General features: G+C 44.4%; 1 protein-coding gene across 21 annotated transcripts; it reads right to left on the reverse strand.

Moving 5' to 3' along the window:
- Window positions 1-318: 318 nt before the first annotated feature.
- Window positions 319-14,069, reverse strand: LOC112531056 (serine-rich adhesin for platelets-like). Of its 21 annotated transcripts, none has more exons than XM_040655032.2 (6): window positions 13,778-14,069; window positions 9,408-10,117; window positions 9,225-9,305; window positions 4,420-9,182; window positions 3,513-3,592; window positions 319-459 (listed from the first exon to the last, which is right to left on the reverse strand). In XM_040655032.2, exons 1-5 carry the CDS (start codon window positions 13,818-13,820, stop codon window positions 3,517-3,519), a joined length of 5,673 nt encoding a protein of 1,890 aa, XP_040510966.1. In that variant the 5' UTR covers window positions 13,821-14,069; the 3' UTR covers window positions 319-459; window positions 3,513-3,516. The 21 variants fall into 21 exon arrangements, with proteins under 21 accessions (XP_040510966.1, XP_040510967.1, XP_040510963.1 ...); XM_040655033.2 differs by having other exon boundaries at window positions 4,420-9,020; window positions 9,123-9,182; window positions 9,225-10,117; XM_040655029.2 differs by having other exon boundaries at window positions 4,420-6,013; window positions 6,056-6,138; window positions 6,220-10,117.
- Between the last annotated feature and the right edge of the window lie 4,835 nt (window positions 14,070-18,904).

The raw sequence follows: 18,904 nt of genomic DNA on the forward strand, positions 1-18,904 counted from the left end.
CGCAAGCATCTTCCGGCCGGGAGCGGAAGTGCTTGAAGTGCTGTCCGCCATGTTGGGTGCGGGCGGAGCGATGCTTGGTTGCTAGGCAAAGCGCCGCCATCTTGGTTAAGGGCGGCGCCATCTTGTGAAGGCAGCGGCGCCCCCGTGAGGGGAAAAGGGCACAAAATGGCGGCGGGGGGGGGGGAACCCCAAAACGCCACTTTGACCCCCAAAATTAAAGACAAAAGGCAGTGAGAATGGTCAGTAAAATGCTTTAATAGCGGAGTGGGCCTCCGCTCTATGCTATGAGAGTTATTTATTATATTTTTTTGGGGGGGGGGGGGGGGGGGGGGAGGAGAGGGTTTTGGGGTGAAGCGCCCCGAAATTTGGGTGTAATCGCCCAAATTTGGGTGTAAATCCCCCTCAGTTTTGGGTTTAAATCCCTCAGTTTGAGGCTACCCGTCGGGGTCTGTAGGGTTCCTGTGGGAGAAAAGGGTCGGGGGGGGATCCCGATAGGGGGGAGGCCCCGAAACTGCCTGAAACTGTGTAAAAATGACCCTAAAATGCCACGGAAAAGGAGCTGGGATGCCTAAAAATGGCCCCAAAACCACAAAAATGCCCATTATTCCCCCAAAAACACCGAAAAACGGCCCCAAAATACCACGCGGCCACACAAAATGAGCCCCACCCCCCCCAAATATCCCCAAATCCCCCCCAAATCCATCCAAAATCCCCCCAAAACCCTCTAAAATCCCCCCAAAAACCCTCCAAAATCCCCCCAAAACCCTCCAAAATCCACCCAAAAAACCCCAAATCCCTCAGAATTCACAAAAAAAAGGGAAACCCCCCCAAAATCCACCCCTCAAATGCCCCCCAAACCCCCTTAAAAGGCCCCAAATTCCTCCCATTATCCCCCAAAATCCACCTGGCTGCCACCAAATATCCCCCCCAAAAAACCCCAAATCCCCCCAAAAAAACCCCCCAAAAACCCCAAATCCCCCCCCCAAAAAAGCCCACTCCCAAAATCCCATCTGAAGCCCCCAAAATACCCCCAAAAACCCCAAATCCCCCCCCCAAAAAACCATCTTTGATCCCCAGAAACCCCAAATTCACCCCCAAAACCCCCTCTGAAACCCCCAAATCCCCCCAAATCCACCCCAAATCCCCCTCTTAACCCCCCACCCTCCAAAACCCCTCCCAAAATCCCATCTGAATCCCCAAAATCCCCCAAAAACCCCAAATCCCCTCCAAAAAACATCTTTGATCCCCAGAAACCCCAAATTCACCCAAATTCACCCCCAAAAACCCCCTCTGAAACCCCCAAATCCCCCCAAATTCTCCCCAAATCCACCCCAAATCCCCCTCTTAACCCCCCACCCTCCAAAACCCCTCCCAAAATCCCATCTGAATCCCCCAAAATCCCCCCAGATACCCCAAATTCCCCCCAAAACCCCCCAAATCCCCCTAACCCCCCACCCTCCAAAACCCCTCCCAAAATCCCCCTCTGAAACCCCCAAAATACCCCCCAAAAAAACCAATTCCCCCCCCAAAAAAACATCTTTGATCCCCAGAAACCCCAAATTCACCCAAATTCACCCCCAAAACCCCCTCTGAAACCCCCAAATCCCCCCAAATCCACCCCAAATCCCCCTCTTAACCCCCCACCCTCCAAAACCCCTCCCAAAATCCCATCTGAATCCCCAAAATACCCCCAAAAACCCCAAATCCCCCCCCAAAAAAACATCTTTGATCCCCAGAAACCCCAAATTCACCCAAATTCACCCCAAAACCCCCTCTGAACCCCTCATACCACCCAAATCCCCCCAAACCCACTTCAAAAACCCCATATGACCCCCCCACCCCCCAAAAAAACCCAAATCCCCCCAAAGCCACCCCAAAAACCCCCTCTGAACCCCCCATGCCCCCCAAAACACCCAAATCCCCCCAAACCACCCCAAAAACCCCATATGACCCCCCCATACCACCCCAAAAACCCCCAAACCAACCCCAAAACCCCCCTCTGAACCCCCCCATATCCCCCCAAACCCACCCCCAAAACCCCATATGACCCCCCGTGCCCCCCAAAACACCCAAATCCCCCCAAACCACCCCAAAAACCCCATATGACCCCCCATACCACCCAAATCCCCCCAAACCCACCCCAAAACCCCCCTCTGAACCCCCCCATACCCCCCAAAACACCCAAATCCCCCCAAACCCACCCCAAAAACCCCATATGACCCCCCCACCCCCCCAAAAAAAACCCAAATCCCCCCAAACCCACCCTAGAAACCCACACTGAACCCCATATGACCCCCAAAACACCCAAATCCCCCCAAACCCACCCCAAAAACCCCCTCTGAACCCCCCCATGCCCCCCAAAACACCCAAATCCCCCCAAACCACCCCAAAAACCCCGTATGACCCCCCCATACCACCCAAATCCCCCCAAACCAACCCCAAACCCCCCTCTGAACCCACCCATACCCCCCCAAACCCACCCCAAAACCCCATATGACCCCCCCGTTCCCCCCAAAACACCCAAATCCCCCCAAACCCACCCCAAAACCCATTCTGTACCCCATATGACCCCCAAAACACCCAAATCCCCCCAAACCCACCCCAAAAACTCCATATGACCCCCCCATACCCCCCAAAACACCCAAATCCCCCCAAACCCACCCCAAAAACCCCATATGACTCCCCATACCCCCCAAAAAACCCAACTCCCCCCAAACCCACCCAAAAACCCCCTCTGAACCCCCCTGTACCCCCAAAAACACCCAAATCCCCCCAAACCCACCCCAAAACCCATTCTGTACCCCATATGACCCCCAAAACTCCCAAATCCCCCCAAACCCACCCAAAAACCCCCTCTGAACCCCAAAAACCCCCAAAAAAACCCAAATCCCCCCAAACCCACCCCAAAACCCCCCTCTGAACCCCATATGACCCCCAAAACACCCATATCCCCCCAAACCCACCCCAAAAACCCCATATGACCCCCGAAAACACCCAAATCCCCCCAAACCCACCCCAAAAACCCCCTCTGAACCCCCCCATCCCCCCCCAAAACACCCAAATCCCCCCAAACCCACCCCAAAAACCCCATATGACCCCCCATCCCCCCAAAAAAACCCAAATCCCCCCAAACCCACCCCAAAACCCCCCTCTGAACCCCATATGACCCCCCATACCACCCAAATCCCCCCAAACCCACCCCAAAAACCCCCTCTGAACCCCCCATGCCCCCCAAAACACCCAAATCCCCCCAAACCCACTCCAAAAACCCCATATGACCCCCCCATACCCCCCAAAACACCCAAATCCCCCCAAACCCACACCAAAAACCCCATATGACCCCCCATCCCCCCAAAAAACCCCAATCTCCCCAAACCCACCCCATATGACCCCTCCGTGCCCCCCAAAACACCCAAATCCCCCCAAACCCACCCCAAAAACCCCATATGGTCCCCCCATCCCCCCAAAAAACCCAAATCCCCCCCAATTTTTTGGGGGGGCGGTGTGCTTACCTCTTTATTTCTCCCCCTTCCCCTGTTTTTTGGGGGGGGGCTCCGTGTCCTCTGTGCCCCTCCCTGTGTTCCTGGGGGGACTGAAGGAGGAGGGAGGGGGGGGGAGAGGGTCAGAACCCCAAATTTTGGGGGGAGGAGACCCCCAAACCTCCCCCCTTCAACCCCACATACGGAGAGGGCACCACCAAAAATGGCGATTTTGGGGTGGGAGCCCCAAATTTCGTTTCTTTTGGTGGGGGGAGGGGGCCAAAAATACTTAAATTTGGGAGACCCCCCCCCAAAAAAAAGCCCTTAAATGGGGGAAACCCTCAAAAAAAAGCCCTTAATTTTGGGGATCCCCCCCCCAAAAGGCCTTAAATTTTGGGGACCCCCAAAAGCCTTAAATTTGGGAGACCCTCAAAAATGCCCTTAAATGGGGAAACCCTCAAAAAAACCCTTAATTTTGGGGACCCCACCAAAAGGTCTTAAATTTGGGGGACCCCCAAAAGCCTTAAATTTGGGGGTCCCCCAAAACCGCCCTTAAATGGGGGGAACCCTCAAAAAAACCCTTAATTTTGGGACCCCCCCAAAAGCCTTAAATTTGGGGGACCCCCAAAAGCCTTAAATTTCAGGGTCCCCCAAAACCGCCCTTAAATGGGGAAACCCTCAAAAAAAACCCTTAATTTTGGGGACCCCCCCCCAAAAGGCCTTAAATTTTGGAGACCCCCAAAAACCTTAAATGTGGGAGACCCTCAAAAATGCCCTTAAATGGGGAAACCCTCAAAAAAACCCTTAATTTTGGGGACCCCCCCAAAAGGTCTTAAATTTGGGGGACCCCCCAAACACCCCTTAAATTACACCCCCCCCCCAGACCAAAAACCCCTTAAATTCCACCAACCCCCCCCCCGAAAATGAGACACCCCCATACCTCCCCGCGCGTCCCCTCCTCTCCGCCTTCCTCCCCTCCTCCTCCTCTTCCTCCTTCGGGGGTCCCCCCCCAATTTGGGGGTCCGCTTCGCCCGCTTCTTCCTCTCCATCCTCCTCCTCCTCCTCCTCGTTCCTCTCTTCCCCCTCTCCGTGGGGCAGCGGCCCCCTCCCCAAATACCCCCGGACGCGTTGTTGCGACCCCACGCCATCGCCAACGCTACAGGAATTCGGGGGTACCCCGCGGTGACCCCCAAAATGAGCCCTCAGGTGACCCCGACTGGAGAACCCCCTCCCACAGACCCTACACCGGAAGGGGATGTGACCCCCAAAATACGACCGTGACCCCCGTGGGCAGCTCAACACCCGGCGGCACACCGGGCATTGGGTTCGGGTCCCTCCGCCTGTTGGTTGGGGGTATTTTGCCACCAATTGGGGGAGTTTGGTGGTTTCCGAAATGGGGGGGACCCAAAAATGGGGGGGAGCACCCAAAAATGCCCAACCGGTGGTTCTGGGTTTGGGGGTTTGGGATGGAGGGGTGTTTTCGTCACCCAGCCTCGGTTGGACGTCGGTTGTCTTCAGTAGGAGGACGGTGTTGGTGGGGAGAGGTTGTATGGTGGTGGTCAGCAGTTGGGTGTTGGAGATGGGGGGAGTGGTGTTGGAGGTCAGTTGGGTGTTGGTGGCCGTCAGTTGGGTGTTGGTGGCCATCAGTTGGGTGTTGGAGGTCAGTTGAGTGTTGCTGGAGGTCAGTTGGGTGTTGGTGGCCGTCAGTTGGGTGTTGGTGGCCATCAGTTGGGTGTTGGAGATGGGTGGGGTGGTGTTGGAGGTCAGTTGGGTGTTGGTGGCCATCAGTTGGGTGTTGGTGGCCATCAGTTGGGTGTTGGTGGTCGTCAGTTGGGTGTTGGTGGCCATCAGTTGGGTGTTGGAGGTCAGTTGAGTGTTGCTGGAGGTCAGTTGGGTGTTGGTGGCTGTCAGTTGGGTGTTGGTGGCCATCAGTTGGGTGTTGGAGATGGGTGGGGTGGTGTTGGAGGTCAGTTGGGTGTTGGTGGCCATCAGTTGGGTGTTGGTGGCCATCAGTTGGGTGTTGGTGGTCGTCAGTTGGGTGTTGGTGGCCATCAGTTGGGTGTTGGAGGTCAGTTGAGTGTTGCTGGAGGTCAGTTGGGTGTTGGTGGCTGTCAGTTGGGTGTTGGTGGCCATCAGTTGGGTGTTGGAGATGGGTGGGGTGGTGTTGGAGGTCAGTTGGGTGTTGGTGGCCATCAGTTGGGTGTTGGTGGCCATCAGTTGGGTGTTGGTGGTCGTCAGTTGGGTGTTGGTGGCCATCAGTTGGGTGTTGGAGGTCAGTTGAGTGTTGCTGGAGGTCAGTTGGGTGTTGGTGGCTGTCAGTTGGGTGTTGGTGGCTGTCAGTTGGGTGTTGTTGGCCATCAGTTGGGTGTTGTTGGCCGTCAGTTGGGTGTTGGAGATGGGTGGGGTGTTGGTGGCCGTCAGTTGGGTGTTGGTGGCCATCAGTTGGGTGTTGGTGGCCGTCAGTTGGGTGTTGGAGATGGGGGGGGTGGTGCTGGAGGTCAGCTGGGTGTTGGTGGCCATCAGTTGGGTGTTGGTGGCCGTCAGTTGGGTGTTGGAGATGGGGGGGGTGGTGTTGGAGGTCAGTTGGGTGTTGGTGGCCGTCAGTTGGGTGTTGGTGGCCATCAGTTGGGTGTTGTTGGCCGTCAGTTGGGTGTTGGAGAGGGGTGGGGTGGTGTTGGAGGTCAGTTGGTTGTTGGTGGCCATCGGTTGGGTGTTGGAGATGCGTGGGGTGGTGTTGGAGGTCAGTTGGGTGTTGGTGGCCATCAGTTGGGTGTTGGAGATGGGTGGGGTGGTGTTGAAGGTCAGCTGGGTGTTGGTGGTCGTCAGTTGGGTGTTGGAGGAGGGTTGGGTGTTGTTGGCCATCAGTTGGGTGTTAGAGATGGGTGGGCTGGTGTTGGAGATCATTTGGGTGTTGCTGGAGATCAGTTGGGTGCTGGAGATCTGTTGGGTGTTGTTGGCCATCAGTTGGATGTTGTTGGCCATCAGTGGGGTGTTGGAGATCAGCTGGGTGTTGCTGGAATTTGGTTGGGTGTTGGTGGCCATCAGTTGGGTGCTGGAGATGGGCGGGGCGTTGTTGGAGATGGGTGGGGTGTTGTCGGCTGTCAGTTGGGTGTTGGAGACTGATTGGGTGTTGTTAGCCAACAGTTGGGTGTTGCTGGAGGTTGGCTGGGTGTTGTCGGAGATAGACTGGGTGTCATCCGCCATCAGCTGGGTGTCGGGCGTTGGTTGGGTGTCAGCAGACATCAGTTGGCTGTTCAGGGACTTCGGTTGGGTGTTGGAGATCAGTTGGGTGTTGGAGATCAGTTGGGTGTTGGCAGACATTGGCTGAGCTTCAGGCACCGACTGGGTGTTGCCCGTTGGTTGGGTGTTGCTGGGAGGCGGTTGGGTGTTGGTAGAGGGGAGGGTGTTGGTAGAGGGGAGGGTGTTGGTAGAGGGGAGGGTGTTGGTGGGGACGGGTTGGGTGTCAGAGATTGGTTGGGTGTTGCTGGACGTCACTGGGGTGTTGTTGGAGTTGAGTTGAGTGTTGGCGGACCGTGCTTGGGTGTTGTTGTTCATTCGGGTGTTGGCCAGCAGCTGGTTGTTGTTGGAGGTCGATTGGGTGTTGTTGGCCATCAGCTGGTTGTTGTTGGAGGTCGATTGGGTGTTGTTGGCCATCAGTTGGGTGTTGTTGGAGGTCGATTGGGTGTTGTTGGCCATCAGTTGGGTGTTGTTGGAGGTCAGCTGGGTGTTGCTGGATGTCAGTTGGGTGTTGTTGGAGGCCAGCTGGGTGTTGCTGGATGTCAGTGGGTTGTTGTTTGCTATCAGTTGGGTGTTGCTGGAGGTCGATTGGGTGTTGTTGGCCATCAGCTGGTTGTTGTTGGAGGTCGATTGGGTGTTGTTGGCCATCAGTTGGGTGTTGTTGGAGATCAATTGGGTGTTGTTTGCCATCAGTTGGGTGTTGCTGGAGGTCGATTGGGTGTTGTTGGCCATCAGTTGGGTGTTGTTGGAGGCCAGCTGGGTGTTGCTGGATGTCAGTTGGGTGTTGTTTGCCATCAGTTGGGTGTTGTTGGAGGTCGACTGGGTGTTGGCCATCAGCTGGTTGTTGTTGGAGGTCGATTGGGTGTTGTTGGCCATCAGTTGGGTGTTGTTGGAGGTCGATTGGGTGTTGTTGGCCATCAGTTGGGTGTTGTTGGAGGCCAGCTGGGTGTTGCTGGATGTCAGTTGGTTGTTGTTTGCCATCAGATGGGTGTTGTTGGAGGTCGACTGGGTGTTGGCCATTAGCTGGTTGTTGTTGGAGGTCGATTGGGTGTTGTTTGCCATCAGTTGGGTGTTGTTGGAGGCCAGCTGGGTGTTTTTAGCCATCGCTTGGGTGTTGCTGGAGGTCGGTTGAGTGCTGCTGAGTGGTTGGGTGTTGCTGGAAGCCGACTGAATGTTTTTAGAGGCCAGCTGGTTGTTGCTGGAGGCCAGTTGGGTGTTGACAAGCAGTTGCACGCTGTTGGAGGCCAGTTGCGTGTTGCTGGAGGCCAGCTGGATGTTGACAAGTGGTTGCACGTTGCCGGCGGCCAACTGGGTGTTGCTGGAGGACAATTTGATGTTGTTGGAGGCCAGGTGGGTGTTGCTGGAAGCCAACTGGGTGTTGGCAAGAGGTTGCACGCCCTTGGAAGCCAGCTGGTTGTTGTTGGAGGCCAACTGATTGCTGCTAGAGGCCAAGTGACTGTTGCTGGAGGCCAGTTGGGTGTTGATGAGTGGTTGCATACTGTTGGAGACCAACTGGGTGTTGCTGGAGGCCAAATGGTTGTTGCTGGAGGCCAGCTGGGTGTTGACAAGCGGTTCCATGCTGTTGGAAGCCAACTGGTTGTTACTGGAGGCCAACTGGGCGTTGCTGGAGGCCAAATGGTTGTTGCTGGAGGCCAACTGGGTGTTGACAAGTGGTTCCATGCTGTTGGAAGCCAGCTGGTTGTTGTTGGATGCCAACTGTGTGTCGCTGGAGGCCAGCTGGGTGTTGACAAGTTGTTGCACGCTGTTGGAGGCCGACTGGTTGTTGCTGGAGGCCAACTGGTTGTTGCTGGAGGCCAACTGGGTGTTGACAAGTGGTTCCATGCTGTTGGAAGCCAACTGGTTGTTGCTGGAGGCCAACTGGGTGTTGCTGGAGGCCAGCTGGGTGTTGATAAGTGGTTCCATGCTGCTGGAAGCCAACTGGTTGTTGTTGGAGGCCAACTGGGTGTTGCTGGAGGCCAACTGGATGTTGAGAAGTGGTTCCATGCTGTTGGAGGCCAACTGGTTGTTGCTGGAGGCCAACTGGGTGTTGCTGGAGGCCAACTGGGTGTTGCTGGAGGCCAACTGGGTGTTGAGAAGTGGTTCCATGCTGCTGGAAGCCAGCTGGTTGTTGTTGGAGGCCAACTGGGTGTTGCTGGAGGCCACGTGGGTGTTGAGAAGTGGTTCCATGCTGCTGGAAGCCAGCTGGTTGTTGCTGGAGGCCAACTGGGTGTTGACAAGTGGTTCCATGCTGTTGGAAGCCAACTGGTTGTTGCTGGAGGCCAACTGGGTGTTGCTGGAGGCCAACTGGTTGTTGCTGGAGGCCAACTGGGTGTTGACAAGTGGTTCCATGCTGTTGGAAGCCAACTGGTTGTTGCTGGAGGCCAACTGGGTGTTGCTGGAGGCCAACTGGGTGTTGAGAAGTGGTTCCATGCTGCTGGAAGCCAACTGGTTGTTGTTGGAGGCCAACTGGGTGTTACTGGAGGCCAACTGGGTGTTGCTGGAGGCCAACTGGGTGTTGAGAAGTGGTTCCATGCTGCTGGAAGCCAGCTGGTTGTTGCTGGAGGCCAACTGGGTGTTGCTGGAGGCCAACTGGTTGTTGCTGGAGGCCAACTGGGTGTTGAGAAGTGGTTCCATGCTGCTGGAAGCCAGCTGGTTGTTGCTGGAGGCCAACTGGGTGTTGCTGGAGGCCAACTGGCCCCTGTTGGTGGGCTGTGGGCTCACGGCCAGGCGGGGGACCTTCTGTCGGTGCCGGTGGTAGTGAACCTTCAGGTTGCCACGCGTGGTGAACCGGTTGCCGCAGACACTACAGCCGTAGGGCCGTTCTCCTGTGTGGGACCTCAGGTGGATCTGCCGGGCGCTCTCACTCCCGAACCCCTTCCCACAAAACCCACACTCGTGACGTGTCCCCCCCGCGTCCCCCCCACCTAAATTTGGGGGGTGGGCCGAGACCACCGGCGTCACCCCGACCCCGCGGTAGGGAGTTGCTAAGAAGAAGGCGGCGGCGTGAGGTTGGTTTTTGGGGGGGAAAAGAGGGAAAAAAGGTTTCCCCGTGATGAAATGGGGCTTTTTGTGGGGGGGGGGAGGCGGGGTCGGGGGGGCGCGGGATTTTGGGGTGCTCAGAGCCCCCAGGAGGAGGACCTGGCGACAGATGTCCTCGGTCAGCTGCATCTGGCGGAGCTGACGCTGTTGCAACACCCGCAGCTCTTCCAGCAACAGTGGGATGTCCAGGGGGCAGCCCCCCGAATTTGGGGGGGTTTGAGGTGTGGGGCGACGGCGGTATGGGGGGTCCGGTTCTGATGGCATGGCTGGAGGGGTCCCCGAGGAGGAGGAGGAGGAGGAGGAGGGGGAGGAGGAAGGCTCCTTGGGAGGGCGGCGGGGGGCTGGGGAGGCACCGGGGGAGCCTGTGGGGAGAGAAAGAAAAGGGTGAAATTTGGGTGAATTGTCCCCAAAATGGGGAGGGATTCGGGGTCGTTGTCCACTGATGTGGTAAAATGAGTGAAAACGGCCCCAAAATGAGTGGTTTCGCACCCAAAATGAGCGATGGTGGCACCGGAATGAGCAATACCGGTAGCAAAAGGAGTGATTTGGCACCAAAAATGAGTGATGTTGGATAAAAAAATGAGTGATTTGGCACCAAAATGAGTGAGATTGGCCCCAAAATGGTCAATATCAGCCCCAAAATGAGCGATATCATCCCAAAAAATTACTGGTATCAGCCCAAAAATAGCAATATTGGTCCCAAAATGAGCAACATTGGCCCCAAAATGAGCAATATCAGCCCCAAAATGAGCGATATCATCCCCAAAATTACTGATATCAGCCCAAAAATAGCAATATTGGTCCCAAAATGTGCAATATCGGCCCCAAAATGAGCAATATCATCCCAAAAAATTACTGATATCAGCCCAAAAATAGCAATATTGGTCCCAAAATGAGCAACATTGGCCCCAAAATGTAAAATATCAGCCCCAAAATGAGAGATATCATCCCAAAAATTACTGATATCAGCCCAAAAATAGCAATATTGGTCCCAAAATGTGCAATATCGGCCCCAAAATGAGCGATATCGGCCCCAAAATGAGCGATAGCATCCCAAAAATTACTGATATCAGCCCAAAAATAGCAATATTGGTCCCAAAATGAGCAACATTGGCCCCAAAATGAGTGATATTGGACCAAAATGAGCCATATTGACCCCAAAATGAGCAACATTGGCCCCAAAATGTGCAATATCAGCCCCCAAATGAGTGATATTGGACCAAAATGAGCAATATTGGCCCCAAAATGAGTTATATTGACCCCAAAATGAGCCATATTAACCCAAAAATGAGCACTTTAACCCCAAAATGAGCGATATTGACCCAAAAAAGAGCGATATTGACCCAAAATGGACAATATTTTCCCCAAAATGAGTGATGTCAGCCCCGAAATGAGCAAAATCGGCCCCAAAAATCACCAACATCAACCCCAAAATCCCCATTTTTCACCCCAAAAATCACCCCCTCCCCCCTCCTAAACAGATTTCCCCTCCAAAAAGCCCCAAAATCCCCATTTTTCACCCCAAAATCACCCCCTCCCCCCTCCTAAACAGATTTCCACTCCAAGAAGCCCCGAAATCCCCATTTTTCACCCCAAAATCAACCCCTCCCCCCCTCCACCCCTCCTCATAAACAGATTTCCACTCCAAGAAGCCCCAAAATCCCCATTTTTCACCCCAAAAACACCCCCTCCCCCCTCCAACCCCTCCTCATAAACAGATTTCCACTCCAAAAAGACCCAAAATCCCCATTTTTCACCCCAAAATCCCCATTTTTCACCCCAAAATCCCTCCTGATCCCCCCCCTCCCCCCCCCCGTTCTGCTCTGTTTTTGGTCGATTTTACCCCAAAAATAATAATAACAATAATAATAATAATATTAATAACAATAATAATAATAAACCCGGGGGGGGGACCCCGGGTGTGACGTCATGATGACGTCATCGAGGGAGGGGTTCCCTCGGATCGGGGGCGGGAAATCGGGAAGGGATTTTTGGGTGGATTTGAGGGGATTTAAGGAGTTTTGGGGTTGTTTGATTTTGGGGTATTTTGGGGGGGGGATTTGGTTGTTTTTTGGGGGTTCGAATGGGGAGGATTTGGGGGGAATATTGGGGTGAATTTGGGGGTTTTTGGGGGGGGGGTTGTGTGGTTTTGGGGATTTTTGGGGTGAATTTGGGGGATTTGGGGTTTTTTTTGGGGGGGTATTTGTGGGAATTGGGTTTTTTTGGGGGGATTTGGGGTTTTTGGGGGGTATTTGTGGGAATTTGGGTTTTTGGGGGGGGATTTGGGGATTTTAGGGTATTTTGGGGGGTTTAGGGCATTCTGGATGGGATTTTTGGGGTGAATTTGGGGATTTTGGGGTTTTTTTTGGGGGGGTATTTGGGGGAATTTGGGTTTTGGGGGGGGGATTTGGGGTTTTTTGGGGGGGTATTTGGGGGAATTTGGGTTTTTGGGGGGGATTTGGGGTTTTTTTTGGGGGGTATTTGTGGGAATTTGGGTTTTTGGGGGGGATTTGGGTTTTTTTGCGGGGGGTATTTGGGGTGAATTTGGGTTTTTGGGGGGATTTGGGGTTTTTGGCGGGGTATTTGGGGTGAATTTGGGTTTTTGGGGGGGGATTTGGGGATTTCAGGGGATTTTGGGGGGTTTAGGGCATTTTGGATGGGATTTTTGGGGTGAATTTGGGGAATTTGGGTTTTTTTTGGGGGGGTATTTGTGAGAATTGGGATTTTGGGGGGATTTGGGTTTTTTTGGGGGGGTATTTGGGGTGAATTTGTGTTTTTGGGGGGATTTGTTTTTTTGGGGGGGGTATTTGGGGGAATTTGGGTTTTTGGGGGGGATTTGGGGTTTTTTGGGGGGGTATTTGGGGGAATTTGGGTTTTTTTGGGGGGGATTTGGGGATTTTAGGGGATTTGGGGGGGTTTAGGGCATTTTGGATGGGATTTTTGGGGTGAATTTGGGGAATTTGGGTTTTTTTTGGGGGGGTATTTTTGGGAATTGGGGTTTTTGGGGGGGGTATTTGGGGTGAATTTGGGTTTTTGGGGGGGATTTGGGGATTTTAGGGGATTTGGGGGGGACTTTAGGGGATTTCGGGCGTTTTGGATGGGTTTTGGGGGGGAAATTTGGGGGATTTGGGGCAATTTTGGGGCATCCTGAAGTGTTTTAGGGTCAATTTTGAGGAGCTTTGAGGGATTTCGGTCCATTTTGGGGCTTTCTGAGGTGATTTAGGGGACGATTTTGAAGGATTTTGGTCAATTTGGGACATCCTGAAGTGTTTTACGGTCAATTTTGAGGAGATTTGAGGAATTTTCGTCAATTTTGGGCACTCTGAAGTGTTTTGGGGTGGGTTTTTGAGGGGAAATATGCGAGATTTGGGTTAATTCTGGGCATTCTGAGGTGTTTTATGGGATAAATTTGAGGAAATTTGTGGGATTTGGGTCCATTTCGGGGCATCCTGAAGTGTTTTGGGGTCAATTTTGAGGAGTTTTGAAGCATTTGGTCAATTTTGGGTCATTCTGAGGCGTTTTGTGGGATAAATTTGAGGAAATTTGTGGGATTTGGGTCCATTTCGGGGCATCCTGAAGTGTTGTAGGGTCAATTTTGAGGAGATTTGAGGGATTTTGGCCAACCTCGGGGTCGATTTCTGTGGAAATCATACAGATTTTGGACAATTTCTGTGCATCCCGAAGACTTCCAGCGCCCATTTTGATGGAAATCGGACAATTCTGGATTTTTTTCTGAGGGATTTTTATGTATTTTGAACCATTTTTCAGCCCCCCCGTGCCTTTTAGAGACCCATTTTATACCTTCCATGCATCCCTACCCCCATTTTGGGTCCAATCCCCGCAATTTTAGTCCACTTCACCCCCCCCCCCCCTTTTCCCCACTCAATTTTTGGGTCCATTTCCCCACTTTCCCCCACTTCCCCCCCACCCTCCGCTTCACCACACCCCAAAGAACCCCCAAACCCCCGACTTTCCCCACAAAAACCCCCAAAATCTCCTGAAATCACCCCGAAACAACGCACCGTATCGGAGCGGCTGCGGCCGGCGCTGCTTCAACCGCGGCATTGACGGAGCCCCGGATGGGGCCCCTCACAGCGACCCGCCCCGATTCCTCCTTTTCTTTTCTTTTTTTTTCTCTTTTCCCTCAAAAAGTCCTTTATTTCCCCCTCTTTTTTTTTTTTTCCTTTTCTTTCCTTTTTTTTTTTACCCTTTCTTTTGTTTCTTTTAACCCCTTCCTTCCCTTCCCCCCCCCCCCCCCCCCCCCTTCTTCCCCCCGTAGGCCTCAACGGCAGCACGGTTGCTAAGGAAAATGGCGCCGTTGCTAAGGGCCTACACGCCGTTGCTAAGCGGCGCAGCCAATCAGAGCGCGTTGCCGGGCAGATCCCACCCCCATAGCAACACTACGGTGGCCCACAGAGGTCAAAAGACGCCAAAACGCGAACGGTCCTTTTTTTTCCCTATCAGGCACTTAATTAAATCGCCTTAATTAATTGCATCGGTTTTAATGAGGCGATTCAGTCCCCTTTTGCCCACTTTTCTCCCCAAATCTCCGCCATTTTGGGGCCATTTGTTTTTATTCCCTTCGTTATTTTTTTTTCACAATTAGCCGTTATTGCCTAATTGTGTTCTAATATCAACTATTAGTAATTAATTAATTACTTAATTTACGGTACTTGATTAAAACGGGCTTTTATTTTCGTTCCCGTTTCTGTTTTTTTTTAATTTCCTTTTATTCCCTTTTATTTCACTTTTCAATTATTTTAATTTAATTTAATTTAATTTAATTATTCTTATTAATTTTATTTTATTAATTTTATTAATTTTATTTCCTTTTACATTTATTGTATTTTATTGCATTGAATTTAATTTAATTATTTTCTATTATTTACTTTTTTTCTCCTTTTCTTTTTAAAATTATTTCAGTTTTATTTTCTGCCATTTTATTAATTTTATTAATTTCATTAATATTATTTTTACATTTTTATACTATTTTTATTTTACTTCTATTTTCCCTGATTTTATTTTATTATATTTTATTTTCCATTATTAATTAAAATTTATTAATTTTATTTATTTTATTTCCCTTTATTTCATTTATTTTTGTCATTTTATTAATTCTATTAATTTTATTAATTTCATTAATTTTATTTTTACATTTTTATACTATTTTTATTTTATTTCTGTTTTATTTTATTTTATTTTATTTTTCATTATTAATGAAAATTTATTAATTTTATTAATTTTATTTCCCTTTATTTCATTTATTTTTTGTCATTTTATTAATTTTATTAATTTTATTAATTTTATTTTTACATTTTATTTCTATTTTTATTTTATTTCTATTTTCCCTGATTTTATTTTATTTTATTTTATTTTATTTTATTTTATTTTATTTTTCATTATTAATTTAAATTTAATAATTTTATTAATTTTATTTCCCTTTATTTCATTTATTTTTTGTCATTTTATTAATTTTATTAATTTCATTAATTTTATTTTTACATTTTATTTCTATTTTTATTTTATTTCTATTTTCACTGATTTTATTTTATTTTATTTTTATTTTATTTTATTTTATTTTCCATTATTAATTTAAATGTATTAACTTTATTAATTTTATTTCCCTTTATTTCATTTATTTTCTGCCATTTCATTAATTTCATTAATTTTATTAATTTTTGTTTACATTTTTATACTATTTTTATTTTATTTTATTTTATTTTATTTTATTTCATTTCATTTCATTTCATTTTCCATTATTAATTTAAATTTATTAACTTTATTACTTTTATTTCCCTTTATTTCATTTCATTTATTTTCTGTTATTTTATTTATTAATTTTCTGTTATTTTATTTTTGTTTTCCTATTATTCTCTTTTCCATCATTTTATTCATTTTATTAATTCTACATTTTATTTACTTTATTAACTTCCATTCCGTTCTTCATTAATTTCATTTTATTAATCCTATTAATTGTATTTTTATTATTTTATATTATTATTTTATTGTATTTCTGTTTTATTTTCATTTTCTGCCATTTTATTTTCATTTCGTTCCTTTTATTTTATTTTATTAATTCACTTCAACCATTAATTAATTATTTTTGTATTTTATTTTCTTAATTAATAACTAATTAATGATGTTAATGACAACGAATGTCCATTCGGTTTCCGTTCATTTATTTATTCTTCTTTACTGTATTTCATTTTGCTTTCATTTCTTGCTTTCATTTCATTAATTTCAATTAATTAATTAATGGACCGTGACCAAATAAATACGTAATTGCATTATATATATTCGAATATTTTTATATCTAATATATTATATAAAATATATTAAATATATATTATATTTATATATTATATTATAAATATACATATTATATATGTGTATATATATATATACATAGATATATAATATATATATATTATATTTTATTATATTATTTATTATTTATATATATAAATATAAAATATATATAATATATAAATATATATATATATTATTTATAATTATATATTATATAATATATTATATATATATTATATAATATAATATATTATATACATATATATATGTATATAATATATTATATTATATAATATATATAATATATTATATATATATTATATATTATATTATATTATATATATAAATATAATATATATTATAAAATATATATAATATAAAATATAATATATATTAAATACAACATATAATAATAATAAATTGTAATATAATATAATATAATTAATAATAATATAATACATATAAGATTATATATAATATATATTATATATTATAAATTTTATATATATTTATATATAAAATATAAATAATATAAATATTATATAATATATAATATATAAATAATATAAATATTATATACATTATTATATAATATATAATATATATTAATATATATAGCAATATATATTAATATATATATTAATTATAACTAATTAATTAATAACTATTAATTATATCATAATATTTTATATTATATATATAATATAAAATAATATAATAAATACATATAATTATATATTATATAAATAAAATATAAAAATATATGTAATATATATTATATATTATATATATAATTATTATATTATATATATTATTATATATATTATATTATATATAGATTATTATATATTATATATTATATGTTATATGTTATATATTATATACTATATATTATATACTATATATTATATACTATATATTATATACTATATATTGTATTATATATTATATATATTATATTATATATATTATATTATATATATTATATTATATATATTATATTATATATATTATTATGTTATGTTTATACTATTATATTATATATTAAATTATTATATGTTATTATATTATTATGTATAATATATAATAATTTATATAATGTCATATAATATATAAAAATTATATTATCGTATATTATACAATATATTAACAATAATATAATTGTTATGTAATTAATAATGATAATTACACATCCATTATATGTTATATTATTATATATTATACCTATATATAAAATTAATAATAAGAACAATATTAACAACAGCAATAATAATATGGATATAATAATGGCTAATTAATTAATGGCTATTAATTAATATTTCTAATAGTATATCTAACAATATTAGCTATATTATTAACTAATTGTTAGTTAAGCTATTAACTAATATTATTATTTTTTATTATTAGAACTAATAACTTCTAATAATTCTAATTAACCCAATCCCGGTTTGGATGCTTAATAACAACAACGACCACAACAGCAAGAAAATGCAATTCTTTATTAATTAATCGATAATAATTGATATTAAATCAATTATTTTTTGAATTAAATAATTTTAAGTTAATTAATTTCCCATCGATTAGTTATTATTAATTGCCATTAATTCCCTTTGTGCGCTCCTTTTACTCCGTGATATCATTGGTAATCAGCAGTGACATTAATTGATTACAATTTATTGGTTAATTAATTGGATTAATGAACAGTTCTGTTATAGCAGTAATTAAATAATTAAATGGTTGACATCCTTAATAATTATTAATTATTAATCTTCCTCCGTGACGATGTTAGTAATAATAGCACTGCAATAATAGTAATAATCACCTATTAATCATTAATATCTGTGCACTAATTACAATTACACTCAATTAATTTTAATTAGTATTACACATTTACAATTATATACACATATACAATTATATCTTACGCTGGTATTAATTATTAATCCATAATTACTTATCCTTTCTAATAAGCCGTTAATATTAGAGATATTTTTAATGTTCTTAACAATAATTAAACAATAATTAAACAATAGCTAACAACAATTAATTAACAACAGTAATGCCGGTAGTAATTAGTAGTAGTACTAACAGTAATTAATACTTAATAGAAATACAGAATAGAAACGGTAATTAATACTTAATAGAAGTCAATACTAAAGTAATAATGCTTATAATAGCTATAATTATAATTTTAATTAATTTAATTGAATTAATAAATAAATATTTATAAAAAAAATTAAAACCCCAAATACTTCCCTCACTCAAAATAACGACACCGAAAACGAATCGACCAAATAATAAGAATATTAACATTAATAATTACGGTTGTTGAGAGCTCCGGCTTAATTAATAGCGATTCTTCCGACCATTAATTAATCCCGAAATGCGCTTTTTTTACTGCGCTTTTGATCTCATTTCCGCCCTTTTCTTCACTTCCCTCCCCACAAAGCTTTTAATTAAAGCCAAATAACGTTTTTCCTCTCCTCATTAATGGCTCCTTAATGATTATTTCCCCCCTCTGACGTTTGGGGTGAAAAAGCGATATTTTGGTAACGATGATTTACAGTTATTAAGAAAAAAAACCGCGTTTTGGGGGTAAAAATTGCTTTGTTCAGTGATGAGTAATTATCGGTAATTAACTGAGTCATCTCATTGCTCGGAAATTAATTGCAGTTATCATTCAGTCTTTTAATAATTAGAAAATAATTAGAATTATTAGTAATTTCCTGGAAGTAATAGTATTAATTATTAAGTGTTTTAAGTATTATTAATTATTATCAATTTAATGTGCTTATCCTTAATTTATTGTCTAATTAACTTCAGAATTAATTGCATTCGTC

The sequence above is a fragment of the Gallus gallus genome, chromosome 35, assembly GCF_016699485.2.
Source record: "Gallus gallus isolate bGalGal1 chromosome 35, bGalGal1.mat.broiler.GRCg7b, whole genome shotgun sequence".
NCBI classification, from domain to species: domain Eukaryota; kingdom Metazoa; phylum Chordata; class Aves; order Galliformes; family Phasianidae; genus Gallus; species Gallus gallus.

Coding starts and splice junctions, on each gene's coding strand:
- LOC112531056 (XM_040655015.2), bottom strand. CDS start 13,820: ATGCCGCGGTTGAAGCAGCGCCGGCCGCAGCCGCTCCGATACG. Junction 10,118..13,777: donor GCCGCAGCCGCTCCGATACG/GTGCGTTGTTTC, acceptor CTCTCCCCACAG/GCTCCCCCGGTGCCTCCCCA. Junction 3,593..4,419: donor AGGAGGGGACGCGCGGGGAG/GTATGGGGGTGT, acceptor CTCCTCCTTCAG/TCCCCCCAGGAACACAGGGA.